This window comes from Aquarana catesbeiana, linkage group LG06 (assembly GCF_042186555.1).
Source record: "Aquarana catesbeiana isolate 2022-GZ linkage group LG06, ASM4218655v1, whole genome shotgun sequence".
Lineage (NCBI taxonomy): Eukaryota > Metazoa > Chordata > Amphibia > Anura > Ranidae > Aquarana > Aquarana catesbeiana.
Window position 1 is genome coordinate 34,298,732 of NC_133329.1, and position 19,370 is coordinate 34,318,101.

The 19,370-nt window shown below is 44.9% G+C and overlaps 1 protein-coding gene across 1 annotated transcript in view; it reads right to left on the minus strand.

Moving 5' to 3' along the window:
• LOC141147939 (interferon-induced very large GTPase 1-like) overlaps nucleotides 1-19,370 on the minus strand; it is a 71,078-nt gene that overhangs the window by 37,090 nt on the left and 14,618 nt on the right. The window contains exons 2-4 of the mRNA XM_073635099.1: nucleotides 14,617-14,721; nucleotides 7,869-7,930; nucleotides 6,351-6,630 (exon numbers count right to left, since the gene is read on the minus strand). Coding sequence (XP_073491200.1) covers nucleotides 6,351-6,630; nucleotides 7,869-7,930; nucleotides 14,617-14,721 — 447 coding nt within the window. The remainder of the gene's footprint in view (nucleotides 1-6,350; nucleotides 6,631-7,868; nucleotides 7,931-14,616; nucleotides 14,722-19,370) is intronic.

Below are 19,370 nucleotides of genomic sequence, written 5' to 3' on the forward strand. Positions count from 1 at the left end.
CCCTTGTAACGTGGATCAAGAAGGGTTGCCAGCCCGTAATGATCCCTCTCCTTGATACCACGAACCGTAGGGTCCTTTCGCAGGCTTTGCAGGATCGGGGAGGCCATGCAGCGTAAGTTTTGTTGCGCCGATTACTTGTTATATAGCGTAAGTTTGCAGAGGCATTCGATCCTGAGTCCTCTGGGTCACTAAGGAACACATGATCCACAACCACCTCCTCCCAGCCATGTACAACTCCATGGGTTTCTGGGGACTGAAAACTATCCCTTGAAGACTGCTGCTGATGCTGAGTGTTATCCTCCACCTCCATGGTTACACAATCCTCCTCCTCCTCCTTTTCTTCCTGTGTTATCGGCGGGCCCGCAGGAATACTATCTGGATAAAGGGGGCCTTGAGAGGTAAGGAAGTCCTCCTCTTCCTCCCGCTGTTCTGCCTCAAGTGCCCTGTCCATTATTCCACGAAGCGTGTGCTCCAACAGGAAGACAAGAGAGACAGTATCATAAATGCATGCACTGTCACTGCTCACCATCCTTGTGGCCTCCTCAAATGGTGAAAGGACAGTGCATGAATCCTTGATCAGTAGCCACTGGCATGGCGAAAAAAAGCCAAGCTCCCCTGACCCTGTCCTGGTGCCATACTCACACAGGTACTCCTTGATGGCCCTCTGCTGCGTGTGCAGCCGCTGCAGCATCGCCAATGTTGAGTTCCACCCGGTAGGCATATCACAAATGAGGTGGTTCTTGGGCAGGTTGCATCCCCTTTGAAGGTCAGCCAGCCGAGCACTGGCATTATATGACTGGTGGAAATAACCACAGACTTTCCTGGCCTGCCTCAGGAGATCCTGTAAGCCCAGGTACCTGCTCAAGAACCGCTTCACCACCAAATTGAGGACGTGAGCCAAACAGGGAACATGGGTCAAGTGTCCCTGTTGGAGGGCGGAGAGGAGGTTGGTGTCATTGTCACATACAACCATTCCTGGCTGAAGCTGGCATGGCGTCAACCACCTCTTTCCCATGATTAGAACAGTCCCTGCAGCAAAATGACATTTCAAAGGAAAAAAAGTCATTTAAAACTACTCGCGGCTATTAATGCATTGCCGGTCCGACAATACACGTAGAAGTTCATTGAAACGGCATGGGAATTCCCCACAGGGGAACCCCGAACCAAAATTTAAAAAAAAAAATGACATGGGGGTCCCCCTAAATTCCATACCAGGCCCTTCAGGTCTATATTAATGGGAACCCCGGCCAAAATTTTTTTTAAAAATGGCGTGGGGTCCCCCTCAAAATCTATACCAGACCCTTCAGGTCTGGTATGAATTTTAGGGGAACCCCGAGCCAAAATTTTTTTAAAAAATGGCGTGGGGTCCCCCTAAAAATCCATACCAGACCCTTATCCGAGCTCCCTACCTGGCAGGCCACAGGAAAAGAGGGGGAGGCGAGAGAGCACCCCCCTTCCTGAACCGTACCAGGCCACGTGCCCTCAACATTGGGAGGGTGCTTTGGCATAGCCCCCCAAAACACCTTGTCCCCATGTTGATGAGGACAAGGGCCTCATCCCCACAACCCTGACCAGTGGTTGTGGAGGTCTGCGGGTGGGGGGCTTATCGGAATCTGGAAGCCCCCTTTAACAAGGGGACCCCCAGATCCCGGCCCTCCCCCCTGTGTGAAATGGTAAGGGGGTACAAAAGTACCCCTACCATTTCACTAAAAAACTGTCAAAAATGTTAAAAATGACAAGAGACGGTTTTTGACAATTCCTTTATTTAAATGCTTCTTCTTTCTTCTTTCTTCTATCTTCTATCTTCTATCTTCCTTCGGTTTCTTCCTCTATCTTCTTCTTCTTCTTCTGGTTCTTCTGGTTCTTCCTCCGGTGTTCTCGTCTGGCATCTCCTCCGCGGCGTCGGTGTCTTCTTCCCTTCTTCTTCTCAGGCCGCTCTGCATCCATGATGGCATGGAGGGAGGCTCCCGCTCTTCTCTTCATCTTCTACTCTTCATCTTCTTTTCGGGCTGCTCCACATCCATGATGGCATGGAGGGAGGCTCCCGCTGTGTGACGCTTCTCCTCTTCTGACGGTTCTTAAATAACGGGGGGCATGGCCACCTGGTGACCCCGCCCCCCTCTGATGCACGGTGACTTGATGGGACTTCCCTGTGGCGTCACGGGGAATGCCACAGGGAAGTCCCGTCAAGTCACTGTGCGTCAGAGGGGGGCGGGGGCCCCCCCCATTATTTAAGAACCGTCAGAAGAGGAGAAGCATCACACAGCGGGAGCCTCCCTCCATGCCATCATGGATGTGGAGCGGCCCGAAATGAAGATGAAGAGAAGAAGATGAAGAGAAAAGCGGGAGCCTCCCTTCATGCCATCATGGATGCGGAGTGGCCAGAGGAGAAGAAGGGAAGAAGACGCCGACGCTGCGGAGGAGATGCCAGATGAGAACACCGGAGGAAGAACCAGAAGAACCAGAAGAAGAAGAAGATGGAGGAAGAAACCGAAGTAAGATAGAAGATAGAAGAAAGAAGAAAGAAGAAAGAAGAAGCATTTAAATAAAGGAATTGTCAAAAATTGTCAAAAATTTTAACATTTTTGACAGTTTTTTAGTGAAATGGTAGGGGTACTTTTGTACCCCCTTACCATTTCACACAGGGGGAGGGCCGGGATCTGGGGGTCCCCTTGTTAAAGGGGGCTTCCAGATTCCGATAAGCCCCCCGCCCGCAGACCCCCACAACCACCGGCCAGGGTTGGGGGGATAAGGCCCTTGTCCTCATCAACATGGGGACAAGGTGTTTTGGGGGGCTACCGCAAAGCACCTTCCCAATGTTGAGGGCATGTGGCCTGGTATGGTTCGGGAGGGGGGGCGCTCTCTTGTCCCCCTCTCTTTTCCTGCGGCCTGCCAGGTTGCGTGCTCGAATAAGGGTCTGGTATGGATTTTTGGGGGGGACCCCACGCCGTTTTTTTTTAAATTTTGGCGCAGGGTTCCCCTTAAAATCCATACCAGACCTGAAGGGTCTGGTATAGATTTTGAGGGGGACCCCACACCATTTTTTTAAAAAATTTTGGCCGGGGTTCCCCTTAATATCCATACCAGACCTGAAGGGCCTGGTATGGTATTTAGGGGGACCCCCACGTCATTTTTTTAAAATTTTGGTTCATGGTTCCCCTGTGGGGAATCCCCATGCCGTTTTTATCAATTAACTTTTATGTGTATTGTCGGACTGGCAATTCATTAATAGCCGCGAGTAGTTTAAATGACTTTTTTTCCTTTGAAATTTCATTTTGCTGTCAGACTGTTCTAAACACGGGAAACATGTACCCCTTTACAGGCATACTATAGACACCCCCCAGGTACGAAATTTTAAGGGATATTACACTTTTATTGTTTCACTTTAAGCATGATTAAAATCACTGCTCCCGAAAAAACAGACGTTTTAAAAACTTTTTTTGCATTGATCCATGTCCCCTGGGGCAGGACCCAGGTCCTCAAACACTTTTTATGACAATACCATGAATATAAGCCTTTAAAATTAGCACTTTTGATTTCTCCCATAGACTTTTAAAGGGTGTTCCGCGGCATTCAAATTAGCCGAGAACACCCCAAATTGTTCGCTGTTCGACGAACTTGCAAACAGCCGATGTTTGAGTCGAACATGAGTTCAACTCGAACTCGAAGCTCATCCCTAATGACTGCCAGTTTCTTGTCCTTCTTGGGCACCCCCTCTCTCTAGGCTCACGTTACTCCCTTCCTCAACCTGGGTACCATCATCAGAGCCTTCAAATCACATTGCATGTACATGCGCATCCTCCTGCAGCATGTACCTGACACTGTGGTCAAATAGTTCGGGGGACTCCTCCGTGCGTGATGGTGGGGCTAGGGAAGGAGTGACTGTTGACATGGAGCCGATGGGATAGGCCGCTTTGGCAGCTGCATTGGCAGGCAAACTACTCTGAGCCTGGGTGACAGAGAATGAGGAGGATGAGGACGGCTTTGTTATCCATTCCACCAACTCTTCTGCATGTTGTGGCTCAATAACACAGCCAGCTGCAGGAAAAAAAGGACAAGCGTGCCCCACGGCCATGTGCTGAGGATGCACCGTGTCCACAACCAGCACTATTGACTGTAGACACAGAGCCTGCTTGCCCTGTTTTAGTGGCCTGTGACCATCTGCCTCTCCTTTGTGGCCTTCTGGACATGCTGTAAGTTTTGTTTAGCAAATCCACAATACACTGTATTGTGTACTGTGTACACCACCAGAAAAGTAGTAGCAACTGCACTATGGGTGCATGGTACTGTGTACACCACCAGAAGTGTAATAACAACTATGGGTGCACTGTATTGTGTACTGTGTACACCACCAGAAAAGTAGTGGCAACTGCACTGTACTGTGTACACCAACAGAAGTGTAATAACTATGGGGGCAACTGCACTAGGGGTGCACGGTATGGTGCACACCACCAGAAAAGTAGTAGCAACTGCTCTAGGTGTGCACAGTATTGTGTACACAACAGAAGTCTAATAGCAACTATGGGTGCACTGTATTGTGTACACAACCAGAAAAGTATTAGCAACTGCACTATGGGTGCATGGTACTGTGTACACCACCAGAAGTGTAATAACTATGGGTGCACTGTATTGTGTACTGTGTACACCACCAGAAAAGTAGTAGCATCTGCACGGTACTGTGTACACTGCCTGAAATATATTAGAAAAAGTACACCAGGAATGGCCTGCAGTCACACACACACACACACACACACACACACACACATAGATAGATAGATAGATAGATAGATAGATAGATAGATAGATAGATAGATAGATAGATAGATAGATAGATAGATAGATAGATAGATAGATAGATAGATAGATAGAGATATCTATCTATATATATAGATATATATAGATAGATATATATATATCTAGATGTATCTATATATATCTAGATATATATATATCTAGATATATATAGATATATCTATATATATATATACACGAGACTGACTGTATATATATATATAGATATATATATCTATATATATAATACACTGCAGCTAACTGAATAACCTGCCTGTTCAATGTAAATCACACGCTCTCTCCGTCCACGCAGGGGCGACGTGCAGGCAGCCTTATATAGTGTGGGGAGTGGACTTAGTCCCCCTGAGCCATAATTGGCCAATGGCACCCTGCCTTTGGCCAATTATGGCTCTCTTAGCTGAGGGCGCTGGGACTGGCCAAAGCATGCAGGTCATGGTGCTTGCTTTGGTCAATCATCATACAGCAATGCACTGCGATCTCACAGTGCATTATGGGGCGTTACACAGCGCTCGAATTTGCCACAAACGCCCCATAATGGTCGACCCGAACATAAAGCTCATCCCTACTCCTGATTAGATATGAGTGTGGGCATTCTTCAAACTCATCTCTAGTCAAACTTCCAAGTTGGACTTTCTTTCACTCCATCAGCTGAGAATTGGTTCATTCCTTGACACTGTCTTAGGCTCCATGCAGATTGGCTTAGAAAATGCTGCTTCTACAGGAGTTTTGTGTTCTGCCTGTAGAAGCAGCTCAATGTTTTTCTATGTGTCCGTAAACATTAGGACGATTACAGGCATATTTTAAGCTCAATATTTAGAGGCAGGAAAAAACCCTTCTGGTTTGCGTTTGATTGGAACTTTCTGCCAGAAAAAACATGGAACTCGCCTAAACATGTGTACAAAAATGTACACAATCGTTTTTATTCTGCCAAGGGTTTTTGAACCCAGTGTGCATGGAGCCTAAATATGGTGACGTGTCCAAATAAGAGCACTAAGGTCACCAGCACCCCACATCTTTGTGTAAGTGTGCTGCAAGGCAGGGAATGACATGGCCCACAGCTGATTGAAGTGAACAAAATGCAACTTGGAAGTTTGGATATACTGTAGATTAGAGAACCCCTGAGCTCACCTCTAATCCCTATGTAGATGCTCGCTTTGGGTCTGCTAGTATTGAACCACTGGTTCTCTACAAAGAAGCCCAATTAAAGTGAAATGCTTCAGAGGGGAGTGACTTAAGACAGGGACGATGTTGGAAGCCAGCTATACTGATTAAACTTCATGGTGTGACTTTGTGGAGTGGGGCTTTAATCTCTGTTTTAGCTATACATGCCTGAGGTGGATGAGCCCCTATAAGCCAACACCCCAAGTGGTGGGCGACCTGAGAAACACATACAGGACTCGGAGCAGTGCAGTTTTTTCTTTAATTTTCAGAAGGAAGTTAGATGGCAATGTATGCATTTCTCCTATTGCAGGTTACTCCTAACACACACTGAAATGATAAAATGTGGCAAAATGTTTTAATCTGGGCAGAAACCTTACCAAGTTTTTCTGACATTTGTTGTAACACTTTGTGATACAGAGATTCTCCATGAGGGGTGGTAGGAAACTGTCCACTCTGCATAGTGTGATATAAGACGGCAACTTTACACTGAAATTCCACAGCCCTGAGCCCTCCTTTATCATCTAGAGAGATACTATGGAAGGTGACATGTTGGTGTCCAAATATGTCCGATGACAGCAATCTCCTCAACCAAAGAATGTGACCCTCTTCTGATATGGAGTAGACAGCAATTGTGGGTTTTGTTTGTACTGATGTCTCCTGAGAACATATGAAACGGTAAAAAAATACAAATTGTCACAGTTGTAAGAAAGTTGTCATACTAAGTTTTTAGGTTCTCACAGTTATATATTGTCTTTAACCAGTTCCCAACCAGCCACCACAGTTTTACTGTCACAGAATGGCACAGGTGGGCGAAACGACGTTACCTTACGTCAGTTCGCCTTTTGACCACTAGGGGGCGCGCGGGCCGCAGGAGGCACGTGTGCGCACCCATGGCTCTGAGCCAATGCATGCGATGACCGCCGGGCATCTGCGATCGTTCGTGACAGAGCGAGAACCGGGATCTGTGTGTGTAAACACACAGATCCTGGTTCTCTCAGGGGGGAGGAGACAGATCGTGTGTTCATACTAAGTATGAACACTGATCTCTCTCTCCTCCTAGTCAGTCCCATCCCCACTACAGTTAGAACACACACTAGGGAACACAGTTAACCCCTTGATCACCTCCTAGTGTTAACCCCTTCCATGCCAGTGACATTTATACAGTAATCAGTTCTTTTTATAGCACTGATCGCTGTATAATTGTTACTGGTCTCAAAAACGTGTCAAAAGTGTCTGATCTGTCCACTGCAATATCGCAATCTCGATAAAAAATGCTGATCACCACCATTACTAGTAAAAAAAAAAAATAATATTAAAAATGCCATAAATCTATCCCCTATTTTATAGACACTATAACTTTTGCGCAAACCAATCAATATATGTTTATTGCATTTTTTTTTTTTACCAAAAACATGTAGAATAATACATATCGGTGTAAACTGAGGAAAAAATGTGTTTTAAAAAAAAAATGGGATATTTATTATAGCAAAAAGTAAAAGATATTGTGTTTTTCTCAAAATTGTCACTCTTCTTTATAGCGCAAAAAATAAAAACCACAGAGGTGATCAAATACCTCCAAAAGAAAGCTCTATTTGTGGGGAAAAAAAGGACGTCAATTTTGTTTGGGTACACCGTCGCACGACTGTGCAATTGTCAGTTAAAGCGACGCAGTGCTTTATCGCAAAAAATGGCCTGGTCATTGAGCAGCCAAAATCTTTTAGGGGCTGAAGTGGTTAAGATTGAAAACCAATAATATATTTTCACAATATATTTTTTTCAGGACTTTTTCAAGAAGGATACGTTGGTATAATCCATAACCTTCATAGCAAAATAGAGGTCTTCGGAGACCCAAATAAATCTGTCTATATACATTTTGTAACAGAATTTTTTTTTACTTCATCACTCACATTTAACACTTTTGGTTTTTGTCCTTGAAAGCTTTGTTTTGAAAAATTGCCTGAAAAATACAAGAGTTGTAGAGACAAGAGTAACTGTCTTTATTATTAAAATCATTAGAACGCGTATAAATGTCATTGCTCTACATACAGGGATGTCAAACTCCATCCTTTGAGGGCCACACAGGCTACGATTTTGGTATAAAATTAGTAATTTTGTGACTCTAAGTAGATCAAACTTTACATTTACACATTTTACATTTACAACTGTCAATACAAATTGGTAGATCCAGATACATAGGCAGCTGAATATATACAGTTTTTGCTCTGCATGTGTGTACATATACTTTAATTATTACAATAGCCTGGTTATTAAAATACTGCTATCAAAGGGCCACAATGTGGGAACTATTCAGTACAAACAGTAAATGGTAATACACTAAAATCATCACAAACCTCACCCACTAATGCCTAAAATGTAACTTTTATTTCAATACATTTGCTAAAATGTTACAAAATGTTGCAATACAGACTCTCTAAAATCTGAACTTTGCTATGAAAAAATTGAATATTCATAACTCCCTCTGATGCTATGGATACTATATTGTCCATTTTTGCTCACCCCAAATACGTGCTAAAAAAAAAGATTCCCAAAATAACCCTAAATCCAACATGTTTCACCTTAATTTAAGGCTTCGTCAGGGGTTTTAAATGTGAGAAAATACAAAAAATAGTATATATAAATCAAAGCAGCCACATGGCTAATGGCGGTGTCAGTCAGATGGGATATTGCAACATTTTGTAACGTTTTAGCAAAGGTATTGAAATAAAAGTAGCTCACTTTTTTTAATCTCTCCCTCTCTTCAGGCAGCTTCCCAAACTCTCTAAAACATGCATTTGTCACCCCCATTCTTAAAAAGCCCTCACTAGACCCCACCAATCTTAACAACCTATGCCCCATCTCCTTGCTCTCCTTTTTATCCAAACTCCGTGAACATCTTGTCCGATTGAGTGACCACCTCGCCAGTCTGGATTCCGCCCTCAACACTTCATGGAAACTGCTCTCCTAAAACTCACAATCTGCTAACAGCTAAATCTAATGGACTCTATTCTGTACTCCTACTCTTAGACCTCTATGCTGCCTTTGATACAGTGGACTACCCCCTCCTCCTCAAAAAACTCCACGCCTTTGGTCTCCATGACTGTACTCTTTGCTGGTTCTCATCCTACTTATCTAACCACACCTTTAGTGTCCCTTACAACTCGACTGCCTCCTCTCCCTTTCTGTCGGGGTTCCCCAAGGTTCTGTTCTCGGACATCCTCTATTCTCCATCTAAACCTCCTCCCTGGGTCAGGTAATGGCCTCCCATGGCTTCCAGTACCATCTCTATGCTGACGACACCCAAATCTATCTCTCTACCTCTCAGCCCACTCCTTCAGTCTGCTCACGTATCACTAACTTACTAACAGACATATCAGCCTGGATGTCACACCACTAGGGATGAGCTTTATGTCTGGGTTGAATATAAATTCGACTTGAACATTGGCTGTTCATCCGTTCATCGAAAACCGAACATTATGGGGTATTCGCACCAAATACGAGCACCGCGTAACGCCCCATAATGCACTGCAGGATTGCAGTGCATTGCTGTATGATGATTGGCCAAAGCATGCACCATGACCTACATGCTTTGGCCAATCCCAGCGCCCTCAGCTAAGAGAGCCATAATAAGTCCACACTATATAAGGCTGCCTGCACATTGGCCCCGTGTACTATGTTGTTGGCGTGGACGGAGAGAGAGTGTCATTTATATTTAGTAGATTATTCAGTTAGCTGCAGTGTATTTAAAATAAATATAATATATGTCCACTGCATCCAGTGTAGCCAAGCCTATATCTGACTGCAGGCCATTCCTGGTGTACTTTTTCTAATATACTTCAGGCGGTGTACACAGTACCGTGCACCCATAGTGCAGTTTCTACTACTTTTCTGGTGGTGTACACAATACAGTGCACCCATAGTTGCTATTAGACTTCTGGTGGTGTACACAATACCGTGCACCCCAAGTGCAGTTGCTACTACTTTTCTGGTGGTGTACACAATACGTACAGTACACCCATAGTTGTTATTACACTTCTGTAGGTGTACACAGTACCGTGCACCCCTAGGGCAGTTGCTACTACTTTTCTGGTGGTGTACATAGTACACAATACATACAGTGCACTCATAGTTGCTATTAGACTTCTGGTGATGTAAACAATACCGTTCACCCCTAGTGCTTTTTTACAGCATGTCAGAAAGGCCACCAAGGAGATGCAGACGCTCACAGGCCACTAAAAGAGGGCAAGCAGGCTCTGTGTCTACAGTCGACAGTGCTGGTCGTGGACACGGTGCAACCTCAGCACGTGGCCGTGGGGCATGCTTGTGCTTTTTTTATGCAGCTGGCCATGTTATTGAGCCACAACATGCAGAAGAGTTGGTGGAATGGATAACAAAGCTGTCCTTATCCTCTGTCACCAAGGCTCAGAGTAGTTTGCCTGCCAAGTCAGCTGCCAAAGCAGCGTATTCCATCGGCTCCATGTCAACAGTCACTCCTTCCCTAGCCCCACCACCAAACTATTCGACCACAGTTTTGGGTACATGCTGCAGGAGGATGCACAGCGATTTGAAGGCTCAGATGATGGTACCCGGTTTGAGGAAGGGAGTAAGTGAGCCTAGAGAGAGGGGGTGCCCAAGAAGGTCAAGAAACTAGCAGTCATGTTCCCCCAGCTGCAGCATATTGCCAAGTTTGCTGCAGTGATGAGGAGGGAGGGGATGATGAGGTCACTGACTCTACTTGGGTGCCTGATAGAAGAGAGGAGGAGGAGGCACATCTCCAACGAGGCAGGATGCCCTCCAGGGGGCAGCTTAAAGGAAGCAACCCTATTGCATCACACCGCAGAGCTAAGCAGATGCAGGGCGCTGCTGACTCCCCGCATATTTTGAAAAGTTCTTTGGTGTGGGCCTTTTTTGACACGTGTGCAGCAGATTGCACCGTTGCTGTTTGCAACATGTGTCTGAAGCGTATCAAGCGTGACCCAAACAGCAGGTACTTGGGCACCACATGCTTGACCAGACATATGACCTCCCTCCCATGCAGTCCATTGGCAACAGCACAAAAGACCCACATCAAAGAACAAGATCAGACTTGGAGACCTTTCTGACAGAACATCCACTGGGTTACTGGGTCTTGAGGATGGACCACTGGCCAGAGCTTGTTCAATATGCAATTGAGCTACTGGCCTGTCCTGCATCCAGCATTCTTTCTGAACACACATTCAGTGTTGCTGGAGGCTGTGTAACTGATCATAGAGTGCGTCTGTCCACAGATTCTGTTGATCAGCTCACATTCATAAAAATGAATCAGTCTTGGATTACCAGCTACCAGTCACCTGATGCTGATGTAACGGATTGATTTTTCTATGGATGTGGGATCCCTTGAAGACTGCATATGCTGAGTGACTATCCTATTATGCTGAGTGACTATCCTATTCCTCCTTAATCTTCATGATAATAGCTTCTAAGAATATTTTTGGTTCAAGGCACCACCACCACTGCCTAAGGCCCAATTTTTCTGCCCCTGTTTAACAGGGGCGTGTAATTACAATTTTTGATCTAATATTTCACAGCAGGGCCCATTTCTGCGCTCAACAAGAGTATCTGCAAGGCATTACAGTGTTGTGCCACCACCACCACCACCTAAGGCCCAACTTTTCTGCCCCTGTTTAACAGGGGCACAAATTATAATTTTTGATCTAATATTTCACAGCAGGGCCCGTTCCTGCGCTCAACAAGAGTATCTGTGAGGCTTTACAGTGTTGTGCCACCACCACCACCTAAGGCCCAATTTTTATGCCCCTGTTTAACAGGGGCATGTAATTACAATTCTCAATATAATATTTCACAGCAGGGCCCATTCCAGCATCCACCAAGAGCAACTGTGAGGGCTTACAGTGTTCTGGTACCATCAACACCTAAGGCCCAATTTTCTGCAGAGTATATAGGGGAGGCCGTATAGTATATACAGGCGGTCCCCTATTTTCAAACATCCGACTTAAAAACGACTCCTACTTACAAACGGGGGGAGACAGCAGGAAGTGAGAGGAAATCTACCCCTAGAAAGGGAAAATTTTCTCCTGTAAATATTAATATGGGAAAAAGGTGTCTCCACTGATGCTTTATCACCAATCCTAGTTTCCCTAATAACCCAAAATTTTCAAAATCCAATTGTCATTGGAACAGAAAGTGAGGTGAAATCTTCTGAACAGGGGCACAGACAGCAAAACAAATGTTACAGGGGTGATAGCCCTTCCCTATATTATCCAAAAAGCTTAAAAATAGATTTTTTGGCTGGAGCCACACTTTAAAAATTTACCTGTTCCAAATTACAAACAGATTCAACTTAAGAACAAACCTACTATCCCTATCTTATTTGTAAGCCTGCATACTGCTGTTCAGAGTATATAGGGCCAGGGGGTCCCACATCTTTTTTTTTTTGTAATTTGGGTGCGGGGTTCCCCTTAATATCCATACCAGACCCAAAGGGCCTGGTAATGGGCTGGGGGGGTACCCATGCTGTTTTTCTCAATGATTTTCATCTATATTGCCGGGACCTGACATTACATTACAGCCCCAAGCAGTTTTAAATGACTTTTATTCCTTTAGAAATGTAATTTTGTGCAGGGACTGTGCTAAACACAGGAAAAATGTGCCACTTTACAGTCATGTTATAGTCACCCCCCCAGGCGTGATATTTAAAGGAATATTACACTTTTATCGTTTCACTTTAAGCATTATTAAAATCACTGCTCCCAAAAAAACTGCCTTTTTTAAAACTTTTGCATTGATACATGTCCCCAAACACTTTTTAGGACAATAACTTGCATATTAGCCTTTAAAATTAGCACTTTTGATTTTTTCACGTTCGAGTCCCATAGACTTTAACTGTGTTTGCACAAATTTTTTGCCTGTTCGCATGTTCTGCCGCAAACCGAACCGGGGGGGGGGAGGTTCGGCTCATCCCTACACACCACTTCCTCAAACTCAATCTATCAAAACTGAGCTCATGATTTTTCCTCCCCCACGTGCCTCTGCCCCTGATCTCTCTGTCAAAATCAATAGCACTACTATCAGCCCGTCCCCACATGCCAAGGTTCTAGGTGTAACCCTGGACTCTGAACTATCCTTTCGGCCCCACATCCCAACACTTTCCAAATCTTACCGTCTCAACCTCCGCAACATCTCCAAAATATGCTCCTTCCTAACCAATGACACCACAAAACTCCTAGTTCACTCCCTGGTCATCTCCCACCTCGACTACTGCAACTCCCTCCTCACGGGATTACCTTTACACAGGCTATCCCCCTTCAGTCGATCATGAATGCTGTTTCCAGGCTCATCCACCTTACTAATCGCTCAGTGTCTGCTACCCCTCTCTGTCAATCCCTCCACTGGCTTCCACTCACCCAGCAAATTAAATTCAAAATTCTAATAACAACTTACAAAGCCATCCACAACTCAGCCCCCAGCTACATCACTAACCTAGTCTCAAAACACCAACCTACTCATTCCCTTCATTCCTCCCAAGACCTTCTGCTCTCTAGTTCCCTCATCACCTCCTCCCATGCTCCCCTCCAGGATTTTTCCAGAGCCTCTGCCATCCTCTGGAACTCCTTACCCCAATCTGTCTGACTATCTCCTACTCTGCTTGCTTTTAGACAATCCCTGAAAACCCTTCTCTTCAGAGAAGCCTATTCGGACCCCACTTAACAACTGTACTTTTGCTTTCTCCATCAGCTCATCCCCCACAGCTATTACCTTTGTATCACTTGACCCTCCCTCCTAGATTGTAAGCTCTAACAAGCAGGGCCCTCTGATTCCTCTTGTATTGTATTGTAATTGTACTGTCTGCCCCCATGTTGTAAAGCGCTGCGCAAACTGTTGGCGCTATATAAATCCTGCATAATAATAATAAAAGTTATATAACTTTTCTGCATGCATGTAAGCAGAAGTCAATGCAGTGGTTCCACCAATATCCTCTTCATTAAGCAATGGTCATGTTCCCTGCTGTTTAAAGAGATTGACAAGATCCATCTCTGACTTGGGGGACATGTCAAACCAACACAGAGAGACCACCACTTCTACGCAGAGGGCAATGGTCCTTCTCTGTGACATACAGCCTGGGGGAGGATCCTAGACTTGTATTTGGGATGAATAAGAGCAATAACAATAGTTATTTATTTTCCAATTCACATTAAATATCTGATATATGTATATCTAGGTAATATCATGGCAAACTTAAATTGAGCTTTAAGGAAATATTATTATTATTATGGATTTATATAGTGCCAACAGTTTATACAGCACTTTACCACATGAGGGTAGACATTACAATTACAATAAAACTGAATACAGGACCAGAGGGCCCTGCTCATTAGATTTTACAATCTAAGAGGGAAGGTCAAGAGATACAAAATGTAACAACTGTGGGGGATGGAGACTTTATACTTTATACCTAAACACTAGTAAAAAGCAAAGTGATTTTGGTAAAATTGACTGTTGGGCTTAGCGTGGTTACATTGAGCGAGTCTTGTGTTTCTCCATACTTGGAGGCACTGAGTATGTTTCATCCCCAAATAGAGAACGTGTGCCAGTTACCTTCTACTATAATAGAAGACTCAAAATTACAGTCTATGCATATATACTCACCTTTATTGTAAGGCTCTCTTTGTGCATGTGTTGGAGAGGGGGTAGAAGGATGACCAGATCTGTACTGGTCTGAGGGGTCTATGTTGGAAAGTGGTTGTGGGTAACCTAAAACAGCACAATATCACATTGAGGAAGATGTCAGGAGATAGAGAAAGATGGGAAAAACAGAAGACACCGCATTACAGTCTATAAATAAATTCCCACCTTTATTGTAAGGCTCTCTTTGTGCATGTGTTGGAGATGAAATACAAGGATGCCCAGATCTGTACTGGTCTGAGGATTCTGTGTTGGAAAGTGGTTGCGGGATACCTGAAACAGCATGATATCACATGGGAGAAGAGGTCAGGAGATAGACAAAGATAGGAAAAACAGAAGACACCACATTACAGTCTATAAATAAATTCCCACCTTTATTGTAAGGCTCTCTTTGTGCATGTGTTGGAGAGGAGATAGAAGGATGCACAGATCTGTCCTGGTCTGAGGGGTCTATGTTAGAAAGTGGTTGCGGGTAACCTGAAACAGCATGATATCACATTGAGGAAGAGGTCAGGAGATAGAGAAAGATGGGAAAAACAGAAGACACCACATTACAGTCTATAAATAAATTCCCACTTTTATTGTAATGCTCTCTTTGTCTATGTGTTGGAAAGGAGATAGAAGGATGCCCAGATCTGTCCTGGTAAAAATTGGTCTTTGGGTGTAGGCGGCACCTTCACACCGTAACCCTATTGAGGTACTCTTGATGAAAGCAAGGATTTGCCTTGCTGTCAAAAATTGCAATCATATGCACCTGTCAAACAGGATGTGGAAAATTTTGTCTTTGGGTGTCAATGGTGCCCATGAAACCTACACAGAAAAAATTCTACCAAACAAAATCAACACCCACAACGCTAGGCAGCTGAGAAGTCTTGCAGATATTCCACATCCCAAAAACACTTAATCAGCAACATCGGCATCAGGTACTTTATAGCTGCAGATATTGCAGGACTGATTCATTTTGATAAAATGTCAGACAGTCCATGGAGTCTGTGGACAGATGTGTTCTATTATCTGTAACAAAACCTCCAGCAGCACTGAATGCCCTTTCAGAAAACACGCTGGATGCAGGGCAGCCAAACAGTTCAATTCCATACTGGGCAAGTTCTACCCAGTGGTCTATTCTCATGACCCATTAAGCCAGTGGATCGTCGACTGGAAAGTTCTCCTTCTCTTCTTTTGACCCTAGAATAATCATCCACCATGTGATACAGATGCTGCTGATGAGATGTGGAAGCTGACAGCCCTGGGCAGCGAGAACTAAAAAAAATTGTGAAATGCATCACTTAGGCGGCTTCAACATCTCTCCTCTCTTGACTAACAGAAGCCTCAAAACTTTGTTTTTCACGACACTGTAACCTACCAGAGTTGGAAAAAGTGTTTGATAAGCTCCTCTTTAAGGTGTCCTCAAGAGATTTCATCTTCTGCACTCTCTGTTGGGTTGGGATGAGTTCTGAGACTTTCCCCTTGTAACAGTGGTCAAGGAAGGTTGCCAACCAATAGTGATCTTTCTTCTTTATGCCACATATTCTTGGGTCCTTTTGCAGGCTTTGAAGCGTGAGGGAGCCCATGCACTGCAAATTTATGGAGGCATGAGAAGCAGACTCCTCGGGGTCATTGAGGATTATAGTATCTGGAACTGCCTCCTCCCAGCCAGGTACTACTCTCAAGGGTTCTGGGGATGGAAAACCCTCTCTTTCTGTTCGACGTATGTCTTCCTGTGCTTCAATGCCTCCAAAACTGCCAGAATCTTCCTCCTCCTTGTAATTGACCTCCCCAACTCTTTCAATTACTTCAAGGGGACTCTGTCACTTAGCCAGGAACTAGCTCTCAACAGTGGGAACTAATACCAGGACCCTGTCACCAGGTGAGAAAACACGGAGTTGGGCACCCCTGTTGTATATCCTCCATTGGGCTGCTTGGGCCTGTAGTAAATGTTTTTACCATCAGCATGATTGCTGCAATCCTTTCCTGCTTTTGAGCGATATGCTCAGTGACCCTTTTATGGAGTGTCTGCTCCCCCTCCCAAGTTTCTTTGGCTATGTCTAAGAGTCCCCGAGGGTGTCTCCCATAAAGCAACTCAAATGGAGAGTACCATCCGTTTGAGGATGGTATATAGAGGTTTTCAACTGTGTCACCTTAAATAACTTGCACAGCTTGCACCTAGTTATTTGTGACATAACTGGGGTGCCCTGGTCTGTAAGGACTTCTTTAGGGATGCCAACACGACTGAACACCATAAACAGCTCTTTGGCAATGTTTTTAGCAGACACGGTGCGAAAGGGAACTGCCTCGGGGTACTGGGTAGCATAATACAGGATTACAAGGATATGCTGATGACCCCGGGCAGACTTGGGGAGTGGACCTACAAGGTCCATGGTAATCCTCTCAAAGGGCACTTCAATAATGGGCAAGGGCACTAAAGGACTTTGGAAAGGGGGTATATTGGCTGACATCTGACACACAGGACTGGATTGACAATAATTCTCAATATCTTTCTGTATCCCTGGCCAGTAAAACCTGCGCAACACCCTTTCAGTAGTTTTCTCAACCCCTAAATAGCCTCCTACCAAGTGCCCATGGGCAAGTTTCAACACCACCCGTCTGTATGGCTTAGTCACCACCAACTGTTCAACCACTTCATCATTCTTTTTACATACACTATACAGTAAATCCTCATTGCTGCTGAGATAAGGAAAACAGGGCCTGTCCCCTGGTTTGACAGGTGCATCATTAATCACTGTTACATTTTCCCAGGCCCTGGCAAAGGTATGGTCTTTTCTCTGCTCAGTACCAAAATTTTGATTGTGAACATTAAGGTCAGCAAACTCCAACGTAGGCTCAGATTCAGCAAGCTGCTGTCCAGCTCTAATGGTTGTGGGGACTTTCTCAGACTTCTTCAGGCTCAGACTTAGGGAAATCCCTACCAAAGATGGCCTCTTGCACCAAGTGGGGCACAAGTCCAACCTGATGGGTCACCGTACCTAAGCCAGTTTTAAATTGAACAGTGGCTATAGGATATTCCTGGGTATCCCCATGTACACAGATCACAGCAACTGTTTTAGCATGAAAATTCACAGTTTCAACCATCTCAGCTGTAACCAAAGTCACTAGACTCCCAGAGTCCAGCAAGGCCGTAATAGGCTTATTATTAACAGTCATTTGGCACATGTGTTTTCCCATATTTGGCGCTGCAGCGCATGAAACAGCCGCAAACATAGACTGCCTTCTAATAGAGAGATCACACTATCTTGGTTCATCTGTCATCTACTTTGTTCATCTACTTGGTTCATCTGTCAATGGACAGTTTGCTGCAACATGTCCCAGTTCTTGGCAACAAAAACACCTGACGTTTCCCCAGTTTGGTTTGACAGGCAGTGGCTTCCCTTGTTTGGGGTGCCAAACTTCAGTCCTGGCACCAAAAATCCTCCCCCCTATTTCCTTGCCATGCTTACCACCCCTGGAACAGTCTTACCGGTTGCCTGGGGAGACCGTGGCTTTGGGTGGAAAGTCCGTGCGGATGTAGGGGTTGTGACCAGGCTCTCTGCAGCAAAGTGTCTCTCCACAAGCTCCACCAGGATATTTGCTGACTTGGGGTCTCCTTGACTCACCCACTTCTGCAGGTGAACTGGTAGTGACTTCGGGAATTGGTCCATGACCACATGCTCCACTATTTGTGGCCCAGACAGGGACTCTGGCTGTAGCCATTTCCACACCAGGTGGATTAGGTCATACATCTGCAACCTTGGGGGCCTCTCGTCTTGGAAGAATTCATGCTGTGCATGAACTGCCAAGGTGACACCGAGTTGAGATCAAGGACATGTCCTTGATCTCAACTCGGTGACATCAAGATTTCCTGCTTGACCTCTTCATAGTCTCCTGCTTCTGCTGACTGCAGATCATAGTAGGCCTTCTGCGATTCTCCAGAAAGCAAGGGGGTGACCAGTCCTGCCCACTGGGTTTTAGGCCAACCTTCCACCTCAGCGGTGTGTTCAAATGTTAGCAGAAATGTTAGCAGAAAGGCCTCTGGATCATCATCTGCGGTCATTTTGGAAAGAAATCGACCCACATGGATGACTGAGGGCTTGTCTCCAACATAATTAATTTTAGCAGGTGACCACTGTGCTAGCGTCTCCACAACCTTAGTCAGGGTTTTCCTATCCGCTTTTGCCTCAGTGGCTAGCTGTTCAAACAGCCTCTGCAGTTGCTCCTGTATAATAGCATTAGTTTGCTGTTGTTGTTGAATAACACCATTTTTTTGAGGATTTCCTCCATGTTTGGTCACTTTAGGTACTGGCCTTTTAAGTAGTAACTTACTACTGCTGGTCACAGCCTCCACCATATGTAACCTGGCGGACAGGTAGCAGGTACAAAAGCTTCCTGGAATAAGCAGGCTGAGCAAGCCTACCGCTTGTCAGTTTCCACATACTCTGCTTAACAGCTTTTACCAACCTTTTTGCTCTCACAGACCAGCGTTGTCTGTGTTTCCCAGGCAAAGAGCAAAGGCTGTCTGCTCAGGTGAGCTTAAATTAGCCTGGGGAAGAGGACCAAGACCCGAACTGGATCATGGATCAGAGATTCCTGAATGTGTACGAGAGTAGCCTGGAAGATGTATAAAACCCGAACAAGATTTTTCCTGGCTCTCTCTGGGACACTCTGCTACAATATATATACACAGTATCTCAAAAAAGTGAGTACACCCCTCACATTTTTGTAAA